The following is a 20,770-nucleotide window of genomic DNA, read 5'->3' on the forward strand; positions in this document are numbered from 1 at the left end:
AATCCCCTACTACGTTGTGAACATCTTCCAGAGTCAAGTGGCAATTACCACCTTCTGAATTCCTTGCATTATGCCTAGCACACTGTGGTCACTCAGCTACAAGTTTAAAATATTTTAAAAATATTAGATATAAAAGAAACATCAGTGAAATGTAGGTTTACATTCTCATGTAACAAAGGAGAAAAATGAAGTTCAGATACATTATAGTTTACCTCATTTCAGCCAGTCATGATTGGCCTAAGCTAGAATGGGTATCTTCCTGACTCCTGAGTTGAAGAATCTTTGTCAAATGAAAGGGAAAATCAGATTTCATTTATTCAAGAACATGGGAGTGGTGACAAATGAAGGAACATCTGACTCATTCAGACCCCAAATGCACCTGCTAGGGTACACTGTGAACAACATGAAGACATCATTGTTTCTAGTCTTCAAAGCCAGATCAATCCTTTATTTAGTATGGCCTACCTCAGTTAGAAATAGAAGTCTGCAAAAGAAATTAACAAGAGAAAAGCAGGGAGGGTGTGGCATCCCAAGACCTAAGGAGACTCAAGGAGAACCATCAACTCTATCAATTGTTAAGAGAAATGAGGACTGAATAATGGATTTTGCAAGATAGAACTCACTGGTGACGTTGAGAAGAGCCATTCACTGGAGTGATGGGACCAAAACCCGAAGTGGGGAAAAAAGTTAGAATAAAAAGTAAGAAAATGAAATAATGAGCCTAAATTTTTTTTGTTTTTCAGGAATTTTGTTATCAAGGTAAGCAAATAAATGATGTGGTAGCTGATTGAGGTCAAGGGAGGTTAGTGTTATTTTTTGAGATGGAAGTCATTCTAGCATGTTTATTTGTTCAAAGGGAAGAAAAAACTGATGATGAAAAACAGAGCACCTATGGCCAAATCTCCAAGTAGGCAAGAAAAGATGGGCTCAAAAGCACAACATGATCCATACGACAGTTGCTAGGACTCAGAAGTGCTCACTAAATGTTGCCTATTATTATTTCTTATTGCTTAAAATTTTGAATAATGAATAGGCATCAGGTTTACAAAATATAAAATCATTATTTAAAGACACACGCAAGAGCTTGGACTTCAGCAGCAGACTGCATTAGTTCAAATTCTGGTTCTACCACTTGGCCAAGATATCTTTCTTCTTGGGGCTTTGTTTTCCTTTGCAGAAAAAGACAATTAATACCTACCTCATAAGGCTGTTGGCGGGCTTAAATGAGATAATCCGTGTAAAATTTAGCACTGTACTCGCGCGTGGTGAAGGTTCAAGTGTTTAAGGCCATTATAATAACTGTCATTCTGTCCTATAAGCGTAACTGTGACTCTGTCTATAACGTTTTTCAGCACTGTCACACTGATTTAAATTCCTGAAGGTCACAGGGCAGAGCTTTCAGAACGCACACTGGCCAACGCGCTGTTAAGCCAGCACACTATGGAATTCCCCCACCGCCTCCTCGCCTTCTAGTGACACTGTCCCTCCAGAAGGTACTGTCGTTACGAAAACAAGCAAACAAAAAAACACGCAGAGGACCAACCCTGAGTAAGACTGACGAGCCACATAACCACGCCTGCGCCAAGCCCAAGGTTCTCCAATTGCACCTGCGCAGTCGCTGTAGGTGGGGCGTGGCAGTCTTGGACCTTCCTCCCCTTTCGCCTTTACGCGCCGCCAGGGCGGAAAGTCTCGCGAGACACGTGAGTTCTCGCGGGAACTACATTCAAAAAACCCTGGCGCTTAACCGAGAGCTTGCTGAGTGAATGGGCCGGTGTCTCTGAGGTGCGGTGGAGTTAACGTCGAGAATCTGGGCGCGGCGAGCTGCAGCAGCAGGGGAAGGGGTGAGGAGAGAGGTAGGGGCAGGGTACCTGGATGGAAGTGCGTGTGAAGAGGGAAGCTGGGGAGCGTCATGGAGAGGACTGCTGGGGAGGGGAGAGCAGGGAAATGGAGGGCCTGGGGTCGCCGCCCAGGCTTTCAGCTGTTTCAGCTGGAACAGCTTCTTCGGCGGAACTCAGTTCTTATAAACCAGGTTCCGAGCCGGTCTCAATATTCCGTTGGGCCGCTTCGACGCTCCCGAGGATTCTGCGTAGATACGGAAAGCCGGGTCCGCTGCCTGGGCCTCCAACGGAGGATAACAAGCACTAGATCTGCGCTGTCCAGTACGACACCCAATAGCCCCATTTGGCAATCCGAAGACTACACCAAAAAGTAACCTCGTTAATAATCTTTATAATGACTACATGTTGAAATGATCATCTTTTGGATGTATTGGGTTAAATAACATATTGTTAAAGTGAGTTTCACCAGTATTTACTTTTTTAAAAAATGTGGCACCTAGAAAATTAAAAATCGACATGTCTTGTTCGCATTATATTTCTACTGGACAGCGCTGCCTCATACAGTTACGTGTTGGATTTTGCCCTAATTGCTTTTTACTCATTTGTTGGTTTAATCTTCTTAAAAAAAACCCTTTTAGGTAGATGTTATTGTCCTTGTTTTACGGATGACAAAACAAGACATTGGGTAAGTTGTCCAAGTTGATGCAGCCATTGAGTAGTGAAGGTGGGGTAAGAACTCAAGCAGCCTGATTCCCTGAGCTCCCTGTCTCCTAAATGCTTTGTATATGCTGCGTCTCTGAGAGGCAGAACAGAAAAGTGGTTAGGAGCACCAGGCTGTGGAACTAGATCCTGTTCCCATCTCATTTAGCCGCTTACTACCTGATAACCCTGGGCAAGTTACTTGACGTTTCTGTGCCTCAGTTTGTACATATGTAAAATGGGGGTGAAAGCCTTTTATTTCATATAGTTGTTGAGAGGATTAAATAAGATAATGTTTGCAAAGTACCGAGCACAATGTCTGGCACATATTAGCTGTGCTTGTTATTCAACCCTGGCTACCTTTCTCCGCAGATTGATAGGTTAATTCTTACACATTCATTACATCTGTTGAAAAGTCACTTCCTCAGGGAAATCTTTCTTGTCCATATTCCCCCTGACCCTGTCCTCACCCCACTACCCATATTAAGACAGCTGCCCTTTGTTATAGGCTCAGCACCATATACCTCTCCCTCTTGCACTTATCACACTTGTAACTTTACATATCAGTTGTTTGATTTAATGCCTTTCCACTAATAGACTGTAAGATTCAGGAAGGCGGGGATATTGTCTAGTTTGGGGATCACATTGTATCCTCAGCAATAGCACAGTACCTGACACAAAATAGGAATTCCAGCAAACCTTTGGAATGAATGAGAGCTAATTTTTTGGCTGCCTTGGACATTGCTGGTTGGGATGTCTTGAGGCTAGCTCCGTTTTTTCTTTGGTAAATATTGATGACAGTAGTACTTAGCTCAGGTCCATTAAGAGAATTAAATGCGATAGTGCATTTGAAGCACTCTGCCTGGCAAATGGTAAATCCTTAGCAAATATAAATTATTATTAACTGCAACAATTAGTGGCTGGTCCCATCATGTACAGGCTTTGGAAAGGTCTTGCATTTTAGAGCAGTGACAGCCAGCCCTGGATAACATAGGATACCTCTTTTTCCCCTGCTTCTAAAATCCTGTATTTCCTCCTTCATCTTCATTCTCAAAGATTTTGCTTCCTAATTTACTGATAAATTGAAGACATTAGAAGGGCACTTAGGCAGACTCCCAACACTATATCTACCTGCTTATCAGTGTACCCATGTCGTTTCCTTTACTTTAGATGAAACATTCATGTTCCTGTCCAAAAATCAGACCCTGCACATTCATCACTCCAGTAGTTCTCCATGTTTCTATATCATTAGTTTTCCTTCTCTCCTGGATCTATCCCATGTCATACAAGCATGCTGTTATTTTTTTCTTAAAATTTTTTTAAAATTATTTTTTCTTAAAAAATTTTTCGTCTTAAAAAAAAACAAACAAAAAACTTGATCTTACTTTCTCTCTAGCTACTGCCCCATTTATCTGCTCTTCTTTGCAGCAAAACTATGCTTGCTGTCTACTATTCTCCTACCATTCTTTCCAATTCACTCCAATCAGGCTTTTGCCCACATCTCCCCATCAAAACTACTCTTAGGGTCATCTCCTAATTGACCTCCATGAATTCAAATCCATTGGCCAGTTCTCAGTTTTCACCTTATTTAACTTAGCATTTGGTGCAGTTGACCTGCCTCCTTAATACATTTTTGTTTATTGACTTCTAGGACAACACATGCTCTTCATTTTCCTCCCACCTCACTGGTCATGCTTGAGTATACTTTGCGGTCTTCTTTCCCACCTCATAACAGGGCTCCAACCTTTGTCCTCTTCTCTTTAATTATGCTCATACTTTGGTGATAACAAAGCTCATGTATTTATGCTAATAACTCCCAAATTTATAACTCCAGCCCATACCCTTCTCCTACTTTTATAGCCATTGCTTACTTGACACATTTCATGTTTTAAAACTTAAACCTCTTATTTTCTCTCCCAAACAGTCTTTACCCACAGTTTTTGATGCCTCAGCTATCAGCAAATCTATTCTACTAGTTGCTCAGCCAGAAGCTTTGGAAGCATTTTAAAATTCTCTTTCACACATCCCGCATTTCCATTTGTCAGAAAATCACGTTGGCTTTCCCTTCAAAATATATGCTAGATCTGACCATTTCTCGTCACCTCCTATGGCAGCCACTCTGGTGTGAGCGGTCATCCCACCTGATCTTTCTGCTTCCAACTTGCTTGCCTCCAAACTATTCAGCGTATCAGCCAAAATGATCCTTTTAAATGTATCATATTTCTACTCCAGACTTTGCAGTGATGCCCCATTTCACCCAGAGTAGAAGCTAAAGCCTTTATTTACAATGGCCTGATCTCCATATTCTCCTCTGTTATCTCCTCTGACCTATACTCTATCTTGTTCATTCTTTGGACTTCCTTCAACTGTAGTGCTACCCCTCTACTTGGAACATGATTTCCCTAAATAGTACATGGCTAATTCTCTTATCCTCTGCAAGGCTTTGCTCAGAAGTCACCCTGAGGGGCTCCCCATTCAACACATTTAAAATTTCATCCTAGTTAGGATACACCCACCTCTTTCAAGCTTACTTACCCTGTTTTATTTTTTTTCCATTTCCACTTTCTAATGCATTTAGTTATTATATTATTATTGCTTGTCTTCTACTGGAGGGTAAGTTTTATGAAAGCAGAGCCTTTTTTGGGGTCCGTTTGACCACTTGATGTATCTGAAGTGCCCAGAATGGAGCTTGGCACATAGGCATTCAAGAAGTATGTGTTGAAGGAAATGACTACATTGACTGGAGACATGGGAGATTAACTTAATAATGGCTTGTTGCTCTTTGAAGGCAAAGCTGAGTTTAAGCCTGGCCTAAGAGCCTGGAACCAATTTGGAAAGGATGATGAGTGAGGTTGAGTTAAAGTGGAATGTTTCTATATATAATGTTTAAGTCCTTGCTTGAAAATCTAGCATGAGATTGTTCTTTAATTACTCTGAACATGGTGTCTGTTTTGCATGCCTTCTTATGAATAACTAGGAAAACGCTAGTGAGTCTGTTTTCAATAAAGCACATTTAATGTGGCAAATTTAATGTGTTCAGGAAGTTAACACTGTTGTGAAAAATTGTGGACATGCTAGTCCTTACCTTATGAATCTTATTCAAAGCCATCTTTTTATATTTTAAGTAGCAGTTATGCTACTATAAAGTTTCATGACTTCTTTTATTGTTCTCCTAACTTGGTTACCTGTATAGTGATATAATTATGAGACCATCCTACCTTAGCATTCAAGGAAGCTTAGCACACAATAACTGAATGGTTTCCTGATACTGCATTCCTTAGAAGCAAAATTAAACGTATTCATCTGTTTTTTGATTTGGTCTCAAATCGGGTAACAAAATAGTCAGACCTGGCTCTTAGAACAAGAATGCAAATTTGACCATTTAAAAGTCAGGAAGAAAATTCTTTAATGCTGTGTTTTTATATGGCAGTGGTATTGAATATATACATACACACACAACACACAAACACACATATCTTTTATTATTGATATGGAGTTTTTTGTTTAAGCTTAAGTACTTTTCCTCTATTTACAGTAGACAGGAAAAAAATCATGGAGGCAGATATAATAGCACATCTTCGATGCAAGCTCAAAGAAGTTGAAGAAGAGCGACTAAAAGCTGCACAGTATGGTTTACAACTAGTGGAGAGCCAGAACGAATTGCAGAATCAATTGGATAAATGTCGTAATGAAATGATGACCATGACTGAGGTAGGACACTATATTCCTCTGTTTACAAAGATGTGCTTAGCTACTGAAGATCTGTGTTGTCCAGCTATTATTAATATTATTTTTCTTTTCTGAGGATTTTAGGCCTAGTTCCCACCCATCCCCATTAAAGGGAAATGAACTAAATGAATTTCTAATATTTTTTCTGACTCAGTGTGTTCTGAGTTTGAAAAATAAGTTATTTTCACTCTCTTTACTACATATTGAATTTTAGACTTTGCTTTGTCTGCACTCTTCCTAGGTGACCTCACTTGTTTCATAGTTTTTGATAACATCTAAATGCCCCATGATTGTTACACCAAGTCCTTAGTTCTCCCCTAAAGTTTAGATTTTTGTATTCAGTTGCCCACTAATGGGCATCTCAGACTTAACATAAACAGAATAGTTAATTCCCTGCCCACTAACCAAACATGCTCTGCAAATTTCTTTACCTTACTTAGTAAATGTAATCACGTTCATCCAGTTACTTGAGCCAAAAATCTAGGAGTTTTACTCAATATCTTTCTGTCCCTTATTTCTTGTATTTAATCCATTAGTAAGCTCTAAGAACTTGACCTGCAAAATATCTATACCACTGCCACTGTAGTTCAGACCACCGTCATCTCTCCCTTAGATTACTACTGTAGCCTTTTAACTAGGCTGCCTGCTTCCTGCATTTGCCATTCACACCATTCATTCTTCACACATCAGCCAAGTGGTCATTGAAGAATATACAAAAGATCAGGTCACAGCCCTGCTGAAAGCATAGGGCAGCTTCCAGTTTTATTTACAACAAAATCCGAGCTCCTTACCTGGATTTGTAGATCCCCATGTGATCTGACCTCTTTCAACCTTTGACCTCATCTCAAACTACTTTCCTTTGTTCTTAGTTATACTAGTCCTGCCTTATGGGCTTTACAGGAGCTGTTGCCTCCATCTGAGTGGTTCATCCCCCACTGTCATGAGAGACATGACATGAGAGGGAATTTTGTCTGTCTTGTTCACAGCCGTGTCCCTAATATTTGGCATACATTTATTGAAAGAATGAATAAGTCAGTTTTATTTAGTAAATGCTCAGTATTGTATTTAAACTTTGATCTCCAAGTTTAAATATATCAGGAAAATAAAAAACTAATGGCAACCCTATTTTAAAATTTTTCTCTTATTAAATCTAATTTTATTTATGTTATTTTTTAAAGCTTGTTGAAGAAGTTTGTACTAATGCCCTTTTTATCTTTAAACTTCCCTGACAGTAAGCAAAAGTCCTCTTAAATACTACTTTTGTCTTAGCACTGTATTCATCTGAGTGGTGTTATGAACATTTATGAACATTTTTCAGATGACTACATTCTGAAAGTGAGAGCTAATTCTGTTTATACCTTGTCCATTATTTCTTCATTTTACTCAGAGCTACAAGTAGAGCATATTATTATCAAACCAAATAATTCTCACTAGGAAAACTTAAATGCTACTATTTATTTATTTTTTTTCCTAGCAGAGAGAACTTGACTCATTGACAGCCTTAGAGCACTTTTTACTTCATTGGCAGGACATAGAAGCAATTACCATATCCCTAGCACGAACGTTAATATAGTCTCAATATACCTCTAGGGTTTTTAACATTAATACTAACTACAGTTATTTCAGATTTAACATGTGGTTGTTACTTAGAAAGCAGCAAATGTGTGAAACAGGAATGATTCAGCTGAAGGTGAAAACTGCTTATGTGTGATGGCTTTAAGTTATTTTTATGTAATTGAATTATAATTGAATCTGTTTTCAGAATTATGAACAAGAAAAATATACTCTTCAGAGAGAAGTTGAGCTCAAGAGTCGAATGTTAGAAAGTGTGAGCTCTGAATGTGAAGCTATTAAACAACAACAAAAAATGCACCTGGAGAAATTAGAAGAACAGCTGAGCAGAAGCCATGGGCAGGAAGTGAATGAACTAAAAAATAAGGTTTGGATATCTGTATTTTAGAACAAAAATATTTCATGCTTATGCAACCATTTGTAAACTTTAGGTGATACAAGATTTTCTTAGTAACATCTATGCAAAACAGCTGAGATTAAGGGCTCCATCATTTTCATATTAGGAGTGGGAACCCTGAGAAACAAAATAGTTCACCTAAGAGACTTGTATAAATAACATTCTATTAATTAAATAGGATTATTTAATTTTAGCAACTGAGTATTTGTTAGGGAGTTTTAGTTTAGTGATCAGCATAACCTCCTTGCTTAGAGTGCTTAGTATGCTCGTCCCTTTTCAGAGAGACTAGTTCCCTCACTTTCACTGCAAGTAGTGGTACACTTTATAATTCCACAAAAGAAGCCAATAGTTTTTGGTAAATTAATGTACATTAGAGTTGATACTTTATAGTTTGTTTATTGAAGATAAACTAATACATATGATCCACTTCTTACACAATTCCATAAGGGAGGTACCATTATTATCTCCATATAACAGATGAGAAAACCAATGTTTAAACAGATTGAGTAAAGTTGGATAAGATTATAGAGCGAGAAATTAGCAGTCAAAATTTGCACTGAGGCTGTCTGATTTCAAAGTCTGTTTCACTGTGTTTCATGTACCATCTTTTAAGATGTTTATATATACCTGTACCACCTATACTGTTAATTAATTCTCATTAAATTGACTCCCTTTTTAAATGTTTTCTCATTTTAAGTAATGGTATCAATGAAATATATTTGAGCTGGTTATGTTTTGTCCTAATATGCAGTAAAACATAACTATCAAAATATGCTTTCATGTAATACTTAGAGTCATCTTGCATACCACTCTGACAAATAATAATCCAGCTTCTCTGAAGCTACTCTGAGTTGAGACACCAATAACTGTTAATGATGCTTCTTTTTTCCTGGATATTATTTTCAGTTTAGCAGTAAGTTTCATTACCTAAACAAAAAAGAGTAATGTAGGAAATATTCAGAGTCTGAAATAAAGCCGGTTATAGAGATGGCTTTTTGGTGGAGTAAAGACTAAATAATTCAAAAAATATTTTCAGTCTTATTGATGTTCTCAAATTACTTGTGCCAGTAATTTGGAGCTTTATTTGCTATATTTCACTTATTTCTCATGTTTAATCCATCAACAAGTTCTCAGAGCTTAAGCTATGAAATACCCATCTCTGCTATAACACTGCAGTCCAGCTCATCATCGTCTCTCCCCTACTATCCAGGCAGCCTGCTTCCATCATTGCTGTCATACCACTTATTCTTCACACGGCAGCCAAAGTGGCCAGGAATCCAGACCTACTCTGATTACTTGTATGGATTATTTGTATGCTTATAAAACAAGGCATGTCACTGTCTGTTAAAAGATGCCTAGCCTTGGCCAAATAGGAAACCCCAGTCATCTCATCATACAATAAGTTTGGGTCATTCAGTGATGTTTTTCAGAAGAATGTCCACATTTCAGCATAGATCAATCAGCTGAAATTTTTATTTCACATGATGAAAATAGAAAAGGGAAAAGAAATTATGCTAGAAGGCTCTTATTTTTTAAATAGAACACAAATACCAGGATATATTCTAAGAATGTTGAGACCCTATTGAAGATAATTCAATATAGATGATAATGATAACTCTGGACATCAAGCAAAAGCTTTTTATTGATAACAAACCATTCAGTGAGTGTTAAGTGTGGTGCTGAATGTTTTACCCACCCAATCTCAGTTGAGAGCCTCACAATAACGCAGTGATGGTAGGTACAATCACTTAACAGTTTTACATTTGACGAATGTAAGTGAGACAGGTTAAACCTAGGCCTGACCCTAAAGCTTCACCCTTCTGCTATAAGTCCATTCCCTTTAAACTACATACAGGCATACCTCATAGATACTTCAGAGTCAGTTCCAGACCATCACAAAAAAGTGAATATCACAGTAAAGTAAGTCACATGAATTTTTTAGTTTCCAAAATAGTCTATTGAAGTGTGCGATAGCATTCGGTCTAAAAACAACAATGTATATACCTTAATTTTAAAATATTTTGTGCTTAAAAATGCTAACCATCTGAGACTTCAGTGAGTCATAATCTTTTTCTGGTGGAGGGTGTTGCCTCCGTGTTGATGGCTGCTGACTGATCAGCGTGGTGGTTGCTGAAGATTGTGGTGGCTGAGGCAATTTCTTAAAATAAGACAACAATGAGGTTTGCTGCATCAGTTGACTTTTCCTTTCGTGAGCGATTCCTCTATAGCATCAATGCTGTTTGCTAGCATTTTATCCACAGTAGAACTTGTTTAAAAATTGGAGTCAATTGTCTCAAACCCTGCCGCTACTTTATCAACTAAGTTTATGTCATATTCTGTATCATTTGTTGTCATTTCAACAATCTTCACAGCATCTTCACCAAGAGCAGATTCCATCTCAAGAAACCACTTTCTTTGCTCATCCATAAGAAGCAACTCCTCATCCATTAACATTTTATCATGAGATTGCCGCAGTCCAGTCACATCTTTAGGTTCCACTTCTAATTCTAGTTCTCTTGTTATTTCCACTATATCTGCAGTTACTCCTTCATGGAAGTCTTGAACCCCTCAGAGTCATCCATGAGGGTTGGATTTAACTTCTTCCAAGCTCTTGTTAATTTTGATATGTTGACCTCTTTCCATGAATCACAAATGTTCTTAATGGTATCTAGAATGGTGAATCCTTTCCAGAAAGTTTTCAATTGACTTTGCCCAGATCCATCAGAGGAATCACTATCTTAGATAGCTATAGTCTTACAAAATGTATTTAAGTAATAAGAATTGAGAGTCGAAATTACTTCTTGATCCATAGGCTGCAGAATGGATATGTGTTACCAGGCATGAAAACAATATGAATCTCATTGTACATCTCGCTTGGGTGACCAGGTGGATTTTCAGTGAGCAGTACTATTTTGAAAGGAATCTTTTTTCTGAGCAGTAAGTCTCAACAGTAGATTTAAAATATTCAGTAAACCATGTTGTAAACAGATGTGCTGTCAGCCAGGCTTTATCGTTCCATTTATAGAGCACAGGCAGAGTAGATTTAATATAATTCTGAAGGCGCCTAGGATTTTCAGAATGGTCAGTGAGCATTGGCTTCAACTTAAAGTCACCAGCTGCATTAGCCCCTAGCAAGAGAGTCAGCCTGTCCTTTGAAGCCAGGCACTGACTTTTCCTCTCGAGCTATGGAAGTTCTGGATGACATCTTCCACTGGAAGGCTGTTTTGTCTACATTGAAAATCTATTGTTTGGTGTAGCCACTTTCAGTGATTATCTTAGCTAGATCTTCCGGATAACTCGCTGCAGCTTCTAAATCAGCACTTCCTGCTTCACCTTGCACTTTTTTTTTTTTTATGTTATGGAGACAGCCTGTTTCCTTAAACTTCATGAACCAGCCTCTGCTGGCTTCAAAATTTTCTTCTGAAGCTTTCTCCCCTCTCTCAGCCATCATAGAATTGAGGAGAGTTTGGATTAGGCTTTGGCTTAAGGGAATGTTGTGGCTGGTTTGATCTTCTATCTAGACGTCTAAAATTTTCTCCATATCAGCAGTTAGACTCTTTAGCTTCCTTATCATTTGTGTGTCCACTGGAGTAGCACTTTTAACGAACTTGAAGAACTTTTCCTTTGCACTCACAGCTTGGCTAACTGTTTGGTGCAAGAGGCCTAGCTTTCAGCCTGTCTCAGCTTTTGACATGCCTTCCTCACTAAGCATAATCATTTCTAGCTTTTGATTTAAAGTGAGAGATATGAACACTGAGAGGCCATTATAAGGTTAGAAATTGGCCTAATTTTGAGTTGTTGTGTCTCGAATAGGGAGGTCCTAGGAGAGGGAGAGAGATAGGAATGACCATTTGGTAGAGCAGTCAGAACACACACAACATTTATTGATTAAGTTCACCCTCTTATATGAGTGTGGTTTGTGATGCCCCCAAATAATTACAATAATAACGTCAAAGATCACTGATCACCATAACAAGTACAATAGTAATGAAAAAGTTGGAAAGATTGTGGGAATTTCCAAAATAAGGTACAGAGACAGGAAGTGAGCAAATGCTGTTGGAAAAATCGCTTGGTAGACTCGGCTTGGCTCAGGGTTGCCACAAACCTTCCATTTGTAAAAAAAACAAACAAAAAAAAAAACAGTATCTGGGAAGGGCAATTAAGCAAAATGCAATAAGACAGGGTATGCCTCTATTCTGAGTGTTCCAAGATTTGGAACTATGTGACATTTTGGGAAAAGGAGTTAAATAGTTTTGTTCAGCTTGACTACCTTCCAAAACAGTTATTCTGCAGATACCAGAACAGTTTGTATTGCAATTGTATGTTCTGATGACCTTCACTACCTTTTGATTTATAAGATTGTGATTTTTTTTTTTTTACTTTAGTTAGAAAAACTGAAAGCCGAATTAGATGAAGCTAGGCTTAGTGAAAAGCAGCTGAAGCACAAAGTGGATCATCAGAAGGAACTCCTTTCTTGCAAATCAGAGGAAATGCGAATAATGTCTGAACGTGTACATGAAAGCATCTCTTCAGAGATGCTGGCTCTTCAAATTGAGCTAACTGAAATGGAAAGTATGAAGGTAATTTTTATGGCATGTGTATTCTGGAGTTTTCTTTTTTTTCCCTTGTATATTTTTCATGTTTTTGTAATAATCCTTATGAGCTAGTTTTAAGGCTGAAATATTTTTTGGCCTAACTTTGATCTAACTAATTAAAAAATGTTTTACAGAATTTTTATTTTTTATTTTTATTTTTTAAATTTTTTAAAATAAATATATTTAATTTTAATTTGTGGCTGCATTGGGTTTTTGTTGCTGCGCATGGGCTCTCTCTAGTTCTCTACTGTTTGTTGCAGTGCACGGGCTTCTCATTGCGGTGGCTTCTGTTGTTGCCACCTCTAGGCACGTGGGCTTCAGTAGTTGTGGCTTGCGGGCTGTAGAGCGCAGGCTCAGTAGCTGTGGCGCACGGGCTTAGTTGCTCCGCGGCATGTGGGATCTTCCCGGACCAGGGCTCGAACCCCTGTCCCCTGCACTGGCAGGTGGATTCTTAACCACTGCGTCACCAGGGCAGTCTTACAGGATTTTTAGATGGATTACTTCAAATAAAGTAAAGCTTTAGGTTACATGATTATGTAAGGCAGACTTCACTTTTAGATTAAAAAAACTTCTGGAAGAATTTAGACATTTATCCTGATCCTAGTTTGTGTCATAAAAGCCCAATATAAAAAGTTGATAGCATGGCAGTTGATATGTATATGAGTATAATTTTTAAAAAATTTTATTAGGCACCTTATAACCTTTGCCTGTTTCTTAGTTTTAGTTTTGTGTGTGAACCACTGCTGATAGATAAACTGAACAGCTGCTAAATGAAGGATTATTCAAGAGAGTTTCTTCTTTTTCCATTCCTGTTGAATAGACCACCCTCAAAGAAGAAGTGAACGAACTACAGTACAGACAAGAACAACTAGAACTTCTTAATACTAATTTAATGCGCCAGGTAGACCGGCTTAAAGAAGAAAAAGAAGAGCGAGAGAAAGAAGCTGTTTCTTACTATAATGCCTTAGAGGTTTTGTGATTACAGTAACATCATCTTTTCCAATTTACAATAAATTGTTTCCTTGCTAATCTAATCTCTATTAGCTAAATTGTTTTCTTTTGAATTTAGAAAGCTCGTGTAGCAAATCAAGATCTTCAGGTGCAGCTAGACCAGGCACTCCAGCAAGCCTTGGACCCTAACAGTAAAGGCAATTCTTTGTTTGCAGAGGTACTTAAAATATTCCATTGATTAAATTGGCATTTCACTTAATAAAAGCATAATTAAACATGTTAATATTTTCTAGGTGGAAGATCGAAGGGCAGCAATGGAACGTCAGCTTATCAGCATGAAAGTGAAGTATCAGTCACTAAAGAAGCAAAATGCATTTAATAGAGAACAGATGCAAAGAATGAAGGTACAGAATTATTATGATCAAAGATTTATTAAACCTATTTTGAATCAGCATTACATGTACAGATATATCAAAGAAAGCATCTTTTCCTTCAAGGAATATACTTACATAATTATTTCTAGAACTGCATGATTTTAGAAAAAACTTTTTTTAATTGAATGAAAGGTCCCTTTTATATTTTATTTTAAAAAATTCTGTGTAGATTTAGTAGTGGTATTTTTAGCATACATTGATTGATTGAGTTTTTAATTGTTACTCACTAGCCTTGCCAGAGAAATTGAGCTTTTAATTGTTACTCACTAGCCTTGCCATTAGCTCTTTCTTTGTAGAGTGGGAAAAAACAAGTATTAAAAAGTTTTTCTTTCCTACTGTTGGCCTAGTTTCTTTCTGAGGATAGCCCTAAGGTTCCTACTTCAACTAAAACTAGCTCTCTCACAATTCTTCAATTCTCCCACAAAGGCTTAGTTATAGACTGAAATTTGAATTTCCTTTCCTTGTAGTTTCTCAAGTCAAGCATATAAGCCCTTTTAATTTTAAGGGTTTGTTGGGAGTCATTTCAGTCAAACAGCTGGTAACAGAAAAACATGCTGAAGTTAGAAAGATTCCAGTATTGTACCAATCCTTAGACTCCTGATCCCTGATCTGTTGTGCCTAACTCTCCTGAGGTGGTAACTAGAAGTCTGTAAGGCTTCCCGCCTCTTTTTCAGGATGATGAGATTTACCAAAGAAATAGGAAGGGTCAATGATTAAACTTTGGCATTAGATGAACTTGGGATTGAATCCTAGTCTGTCACTTGTTAGTTGTGTGACCTTGGACAAGTATTTTTATTTTGCAGAGCATCAGTCACCTCATCTGTAAAATAGAGATGATACAACTTGACTCTTAGAGTTGTCCTGCAGTTAAATGAGGTGCCGACTTAAACAATAGTTGTGGCTTTTATTTCTAAGGATTTTAACTGTTCCATCTGGTTTACTGAGGCTCTCCCCTATCTGGGAATTGTTTCTTTGTAAATTTTCTCATATTTGCTCTTTGTTTTCTTTTTGTATCTTGGGGGCTACTGTTATTAATCTCTGAATGTTCCCGTGATACCCCAAACTGTCTTTAGACACAGGTAGCATTCTGAATCTTCTCAGGCTAAATGTGTCTAGCCTCCAGTTTGAAGCAGGAACAAAGAGTGGATCCTTAAAAATGTTAAAAGTCACCTTTCTCTCTTACTTGTAACTATAGCTAAAACTTCATATCATTGCTCGCTTTACTCAAAAATGTATTTAAATTAATTGACATTTTTTAAGAACTCCAGAAATTTCCAAAGGCAGAAAGGATTGCTAGGTTTAGATTTTAGTTAATTTCCTTCTGATTGCTGTGTAACTCCCAAGTTTAGGTGGAGTCATAATTAGGTAAGTTGATTGCTGCTCTTACAAAATAAATTTATACTTGTATTAAAGGTTGCTTCAATATCCTTAGATTGCCTTTTACCTTTGCTTTCCATCCTTGTTCTTTGTGAATCTTACATTTGTGAATGTGAGTAGCTTAATAATTTCCCCCACTTAATACTACTGAAGTTAATCAAAATTTTTGAGAAACTGCTTCAGACCCTTAATGAGAGTGCATATGATGAGTACAGCACAGCATTTGGCCAGGCTCATTTACTGCATTAAGTGATGTGCTTCCAGACCACAGCCATGCAGTTCAATTATGTTTCACAGAAGTACAAATAATTGTTATGGACTTCAAATATCACTCATAAGTAGTCTAATTAAGTACTAAAGAGTTATGTCTAACTAGATTATTGGTATAAAATGTTTTCAAATTTTTCTAGTCTAGTATTAGACTAGAAATAGCTAATTAGTTTAGCTTCCAAAATGAGGTCCAAGTAATATAGTACAAAATATGAGCTGCATCGAAAATATGGTTATCAGACTCTTCCTCTCCCCCACTCAATTTTTATGGGAGGAGGGATTTTTTTTTTTCTAGTTACAAATCGCCACATTGCTACAAATGAAAGGGTCTCAAGCTGAATTTGAACAGCAGGAACGGTTACTTGCCATGCTGGAGCAGAAGAATGGTGAAATTAAACATCTCTTAGGTGAAATTAGGAATCTGGAGAAATTTAAGGTATGAATAACACCTTTAAAAAACACAGCCAAATTTTGGTTTGAGTATCTTAATACTTCTAACTTGAACGAGTTTCTTTATTATATAATTAATGTATAATTTCCATTGAGATTTACTAATATTTAATGTTTTCTTCTAGTTTCTTTATGCTTTTCATATCTGTTGCTGTTGTAAATTGTAACTCAGTTATACTCAGAGTGCCCATATCTTTAGTGTACAACTTAATGAATTTTACATACATATACCCCCTTATAATTACTCCCCAGCTCACAATATAGAATACTTCCAGCACTCCAGAACAGCACTGTCATGTCCCTTTTAAGTGAGTACTCCCACCTTCTAACTTTGTATCAGCTTTACATGTACAGATACTCTTGAACTTCGTATAAATGGAATCATTCATTACATACTCTTTTGTTTCTGTCTTCCACTCAACATTATGTCAGTGAGATTTGTTCCTCCTGTTGAGTGTTACCAGTAATTGATTCTTCTTCGGTGCTCTCCACCTCTGTTTTTTAATGGATGCATAGTAATATTTTTGTCACATTGTCCAATATTATGTGGCAACTGGAATTCATAGAGGTCTTTAATAAACTATTTAAAATTTTTTGAAATAAATTCAAACTCCCAGAAAAGTCATGAAATTATTTCTATATACCCTTCACCCAGATTCCCCAATTATCAATTTCACCACATCTGCTTTTTTATTTTCTCTCTCTCTCCATGTGTGTACATTTTTATCTTAAACATTTGAGAGTAAGTTGCAAATCAGATACCCCTTAACCCTTACGTTGTACCTCAGTGTTAAGCTTATCCTTTCACATAACCATAGTATTGATACAATGATCAAAATCAGGAAGCTAACATTGATACGTAGTTTTAGCTAAGTTGCCTTTTACATTTTACCAATTACCACTAATGTCCTTCTTGGAAAACAAAAATACCCAAATGCTTTCCTTTCTAGGGTCCAATCTGTGATCATATGTTGTCTTTAATTGCCAAATCTTTTTAGTCTCTCTTAACCTGGAACAATTCTGTAGGCTTTCTTTAACTTACATGACCTTGACATATTTGAAGAGTACAGCCGTTTGCTTTGTAGATTTTCTTTCATTTTAGGGGGTGTGTGATATAATTAGATTCAGGCTATGTTATTTTTGACGGGAATACTACAGGACTATTACTATACCCTTCTCAATGTGTACATCAGGTGGCACATAATGTCTGTTTGTACCATAACTGGTTATATTAACCTTGATTGGTTGTGGTTATGCCTGCCAGGTTTCTCCAGTGTACAGTTACGATTCTCCACTTTGTAATTAATAAATATCTTGTGGGGAGTTACTTAGACCAAGTGTATATCTGTTTTTCCTTATCCTTGAACATCCATTGATGATTCTTGCCTGAAACAGGTATTACTGTGATGATTGCCAAATGATAATTTCATCATTCCTTCTACATTTATTAGTTAGAAGAATAATAAAGGGATTGAAAAGAACTTTCCTCCTTGCTTATTTATTTATTGATATCATATAGCCTCATGAATTCTTATTTTATCCTATGGATTGTAGTCTATAACTTCTTTATTTACTCTGATCGCCCAGATTTGGCCAGTAGGAATACTTCCTTACTCTGGCACAACAAGATATTCCTAGCTCACCTGCCCCAGCCTTGGAATCAGCATTTCTGCAAGGAGCGCAGGTTCCTTTAAGTGGACAATGGCACTTAGAAACCAAGAACTGGGCACTAGATGTGCTTATTGCTACTGGAATGTCATCACTTCTAGAGCCGTTTAGCAGACAGAACTAGAAGTCTGTGTGCATATATTTAGTGTATTTATGTATGTGTTATATGCATATTTATGAATGTTTTGTGTGAATAGGTTTGTGTGAGTATATGTATTTATATATATACACATAAGAAAACCTTGATTTCATACTTAATAACTACAGTTTGAATCTGATACCACAGGCTTCATTGCCTACCCCATTTTATCCAACAGTGAAAAACCTGGCGGTTATTGGCCTCAATATATTTGCTTATTTACTCATTCTTAGAATACATATATTGATAGTTTCAGAATTACACTACTCACTAAAGTTCAGGATTTGTTTGTAGTTCTTTTTGTTTTTAGCCTGAGGGTATATAGTCACAATACTGTGTTCAAAAGTTACTTGGGGTTTTTTTTTCCCCTCCTCCCTTACCCCTCTTTGGTATGAGTGTGTTATGCATCTGAAATACAGTTAGGTTTGTTTGTTTCTGTTTCTATTTTGTTTTGTTGCCCTCCATCCATCCTTGTTGAATTTATGTATATACCTTTTTCCATGTGAAACATTAACAAGGTCCTAAAAGAACTATAAAGATACACTGAGAGACATATCTGTCTCCCCATCCCTCCTATGCTGTTTCCACCCCATCCCTTTAGGTAGCCAATTTCATTTGTTTCTGATTTACTCATGCTGTTTCTTTTTGCAAAAAGAGCAGCTTTATGTAGGCTTTATTTTCTCCCTTTTTTTTGGACAAAATGTAGCATAACACAGATAGTCTTTTATACTTTCCTTTTTTTCATTTAACTTTAACCTGGAAATCGCTTCATCTCAGTTTAGAGACACTTCCTAATTCTTATTAACAGCAACAAAGAATTCCATTGTATGGATTCTCATACATTCTCTGTGTCTGGATATTTAGATTATTTCCATTATTTTGCAATTATATACAGTGCTATATATACAGTGCTACAAAGTACATTTTGCATATATTTGCGTTTCCTTATTGTTGTAGATGTATCGTCAGGGATAGTTCCTACAGTGCAATTGCTGGGTCAAAAGTAAATTAATACATAGTTTTGTTAGATGTTCCCAAACTCCTCCACATGGCTTGTACCAATTTAGATTCCTGCTGGCAATAATGTATCATAGTGCTTGTTTTATAGGTGTATTTATTTGCCTGCGTGTATAGAGGAATTAACACGTTTTCTTGTAGTATTTGTACAGTTTCACTTTTTACATTTAGAGATCTGATCTCTACTGAATTTTATTCTCGTGTATAGTGTGAGATATAAGTCAAGTTTTATCTTTTCCAAATAACTAGCCAGTTGACCCAGCATCATTTATTAAGAAGTCAATCTTGGTGGCAGTGATTTATTTATTTATTTATTTATTTATTTATTTATTTATTGGCTGCATTGGGTCTTCATTGCTGCGTGTGGGCTTTTTCTAGTTGCGGCAAGTGGGGGCTACTCTTTATTGCAGTGTGCAGGCTTCTTATTGTGGCTTCTCTTGTTGCAGAGCATGGGCTCTAGGCATGCGGGCTTCAGTAGTTGTAGCACGTGGACTCAGTAGTTGCAGCACATGGGCCCTAGAGCTCGCAGGCTTCAGTAGCTGCGGTGAGTGGGCTCAGTATTTACAGTGCATGGAATCTAGGGCACGCAGGTTCAGTAGTTGTGGCTCGCGGGCTCTAGAACACAGGCTAAGTAGTTGTGGCACATGGGCTTAGTTGCTCCACAGCATGTGGGATCTTCCCAGACCAGGGATCAAACCTATGTCACCTGCATTGGCAGGCAGATTCTTAACCACTGCGCCACCAGGGAAGTTCCTGTGGCAGTGATTTAATATGACACCTATACCATATATCAAATTTCCATTTATGCTTGAGTCTATTTCTGGATTTTCCATTCTGTTCCACTGGCCTACTTCTCTGCACATCAGACGCATGCTTTAAATTTTAGAGGTTTTATAGTATGTTTTGTCTGGTAAGGCTATTCTCCCACCATAGCTTTTCTTTCTCAGCATTTTTGCTGGCTATTCCTTCATGTTTGTTTTTCCCTATGGACATCTTGTCTAGCTCCAAAAAAAATTTGTTGGCATTTTTATTAGGATTGCATTGAATTTATAAATTAACTTAGGGAGCACAGATATCTTCTCACTAAAGAATTAATTAAAGTTTACAAATGACAAATTTTGTAAACGTTAACCTTTTAGGCATTCTAAATTGTAGCTGTTAGTGTATCATAAAATTTTAAGTTTATATAATTTTCTTTCTCTTGTAAGAACTGTTGAAAGGACTGCAATTTTGGTTAAATTTGCAAAACATCTATTGGCAGGTGTTATGTGGCTCACTATTGGACTCTGCACTATATTTTGACAATTACAGCTTTAAATTAAGGGCTTTTACCTGCAGTCTCTGAAATTGTTTACACGTTTTTAAGCAGATTTACAATTTTTTTTCCCCTAGAGAAATTGTACAGAGATTCCATCAGAATCTCAGAAGAGTGGGCACCAAAAATAACTGTAAGGATCTCCACTCTTTTTCATATTTTTGTAATTTATGGCTTTGTCATAAAGGCCAGAACTAAACCCTGTATTTGTTTCTTCCACTTTATTATTTTGTTTGTTTGTTTGTTTGTTTTTCTGTTTGTTTTTTTTTGTGGTACGCGGGCCTCTCACTGTTGTGGCCTCTCCCGTTGCGGAGCACAG

General features: G+C 37.2%; 1 protein-coding gene across 13 annotated transcripts in view; it reads left to right on the forward strand.

Moving 5' to 3' along the window:
* Positions 1-1,709: 1,709 nt before the first annotated feature.
* SPDL1 (spindle apparatus coiled-coil protein 1) overlaps positions 1,710-20,770 on the forward strand; it is a 26,012-nt gene continuing 6,951 nt past the window's right edge. For 3 of the 13 annotated variants that reach the window (XM_055079647.1, XM_024115843.3, XM_024115834.2), the window contains exons 1-8: positions 1,710-1,853; positions 6,073-6,248; positions 8,029-8,205; positions 12,621-12,815; positions 13,651-13,800; positions 13,900-13,998; positions 14,075-14,185; positions 16,158-16,298. In XM_055079647.1, coding sequence (XP_054935622.1) covers positions 6,090-6,248; positions 8,029-8,205; positions 12,621-12,815; positions 13,651-13,800; positions 13,900-13,998; positions 14,075-14,185; positions 16,158-16,298 — 1,032 coding nt within the window. In that variant the 5' untranslated portion in view covers positions 1,710-1,853; positions 6,073-6,089. The other 10 variants (XM_024115839.2, XM_024115840.3, XM_028497295.2 and 7 more) reach the window with 10 other exon arrangements.

Source organism: Physeter macrocephalus, chromosome 2 (genome assembly GCF_002837175.3).
Source record: "Physeter macrocephalus isolate SW-GA chromosome 2, ASM283717v5, whole genome shotgun sequence".
NCBI lineage: Eukaryota > Metazoa > Chordata > Mammalia > Artiodactyla > Physeteridae > Physeter > Physeter macrocephalus.